This window comes from Morone saxatilis, unplaced genomic scaffold (genome assembly GCF_004916995.1).
Source record: "Morone saxatilis isolate NCDOM2014 unplaced genomic scaffold, NCSU_SB_2.0 Contig15, whole genome shotgun sequence".
Taxonomy (NCBI): domain Eukaryota; kingdom Metazoa; phylum Chordata; class Actinopteri; family Moronidae; genus Morone; species Morone saxatilis.
Window position 1 is genome coordinate 10915533 of NW_023339707.1, and position 432 is coordinate 10915964.

At 48.4% G+C, this 432-nt stretch overlaps 1 protein-coding gene across 10 annotated transcripts in view; it reads right to left on the reverse strand.

Moving 5' to 3' along the window:
* Nucleotides 1-432, reverse strand: part of kif1b (kinesin family member 1B) — a 57110-nt gene that overhangs the window by 6322 nt on the left and 50356 nt on the right. For all 10 annotated transcript variants that reach the window (XM_035655909.1, XM_035655904.1, XM_035655903.1 and 7 more), the window contains 2 exons: nucleotides 343-404; nucleotides 103-248 (listed from right to left, as the gene is read on the reverse strand). In XM_035655909.1, the coding sequence (XP_035511802.1) occupies nucleotides 103-248; nucleotides 343-404 (208 nt within the window). The remainder of the gene's footprint in view (nucleotides 1-102; nucleotides 249-342; nucleotides 405-432) is intronic.

Genomic DNA, 432 nt, shown 5'->3' on the forward strand with positions numbered 1-432 from the left:
TTTAAATAGTTTATTTGATCTTCTGACAGTTTGAGCCCTGGTGGTGGGACATGAGACAAGGACACAGAAGGGATTGCAGGTGAGTGATTTTAAAGGACCCACCTCATGCAGCTGCTCCATTTTCTCCAGCTCCCATTGGTGCTCCAAGATGAGACTGTCTCCTCTGGGCCTCCAGCCGGCCAGGTTCTCCTCTCCACGCACATAAGCCACTGATGTATCCAGGATCTTCCTCCTCCTCCTCTGCATCCCTGCTCAGGACAAAAACCCTCATTAGCACCAAGCTCTCAGAGGAGTCCTGATAAACTGGAAGCTTGTCTTAAAACTGAATTTGAGTCTTCTCACCTGGGCTTCCAGTGTCGGACATCTTGCACAAGCTCAGCTCGTAAATACCAGTGACTCGATTGCTGCAATAAAAAAAAAAGAGAGAGAGAG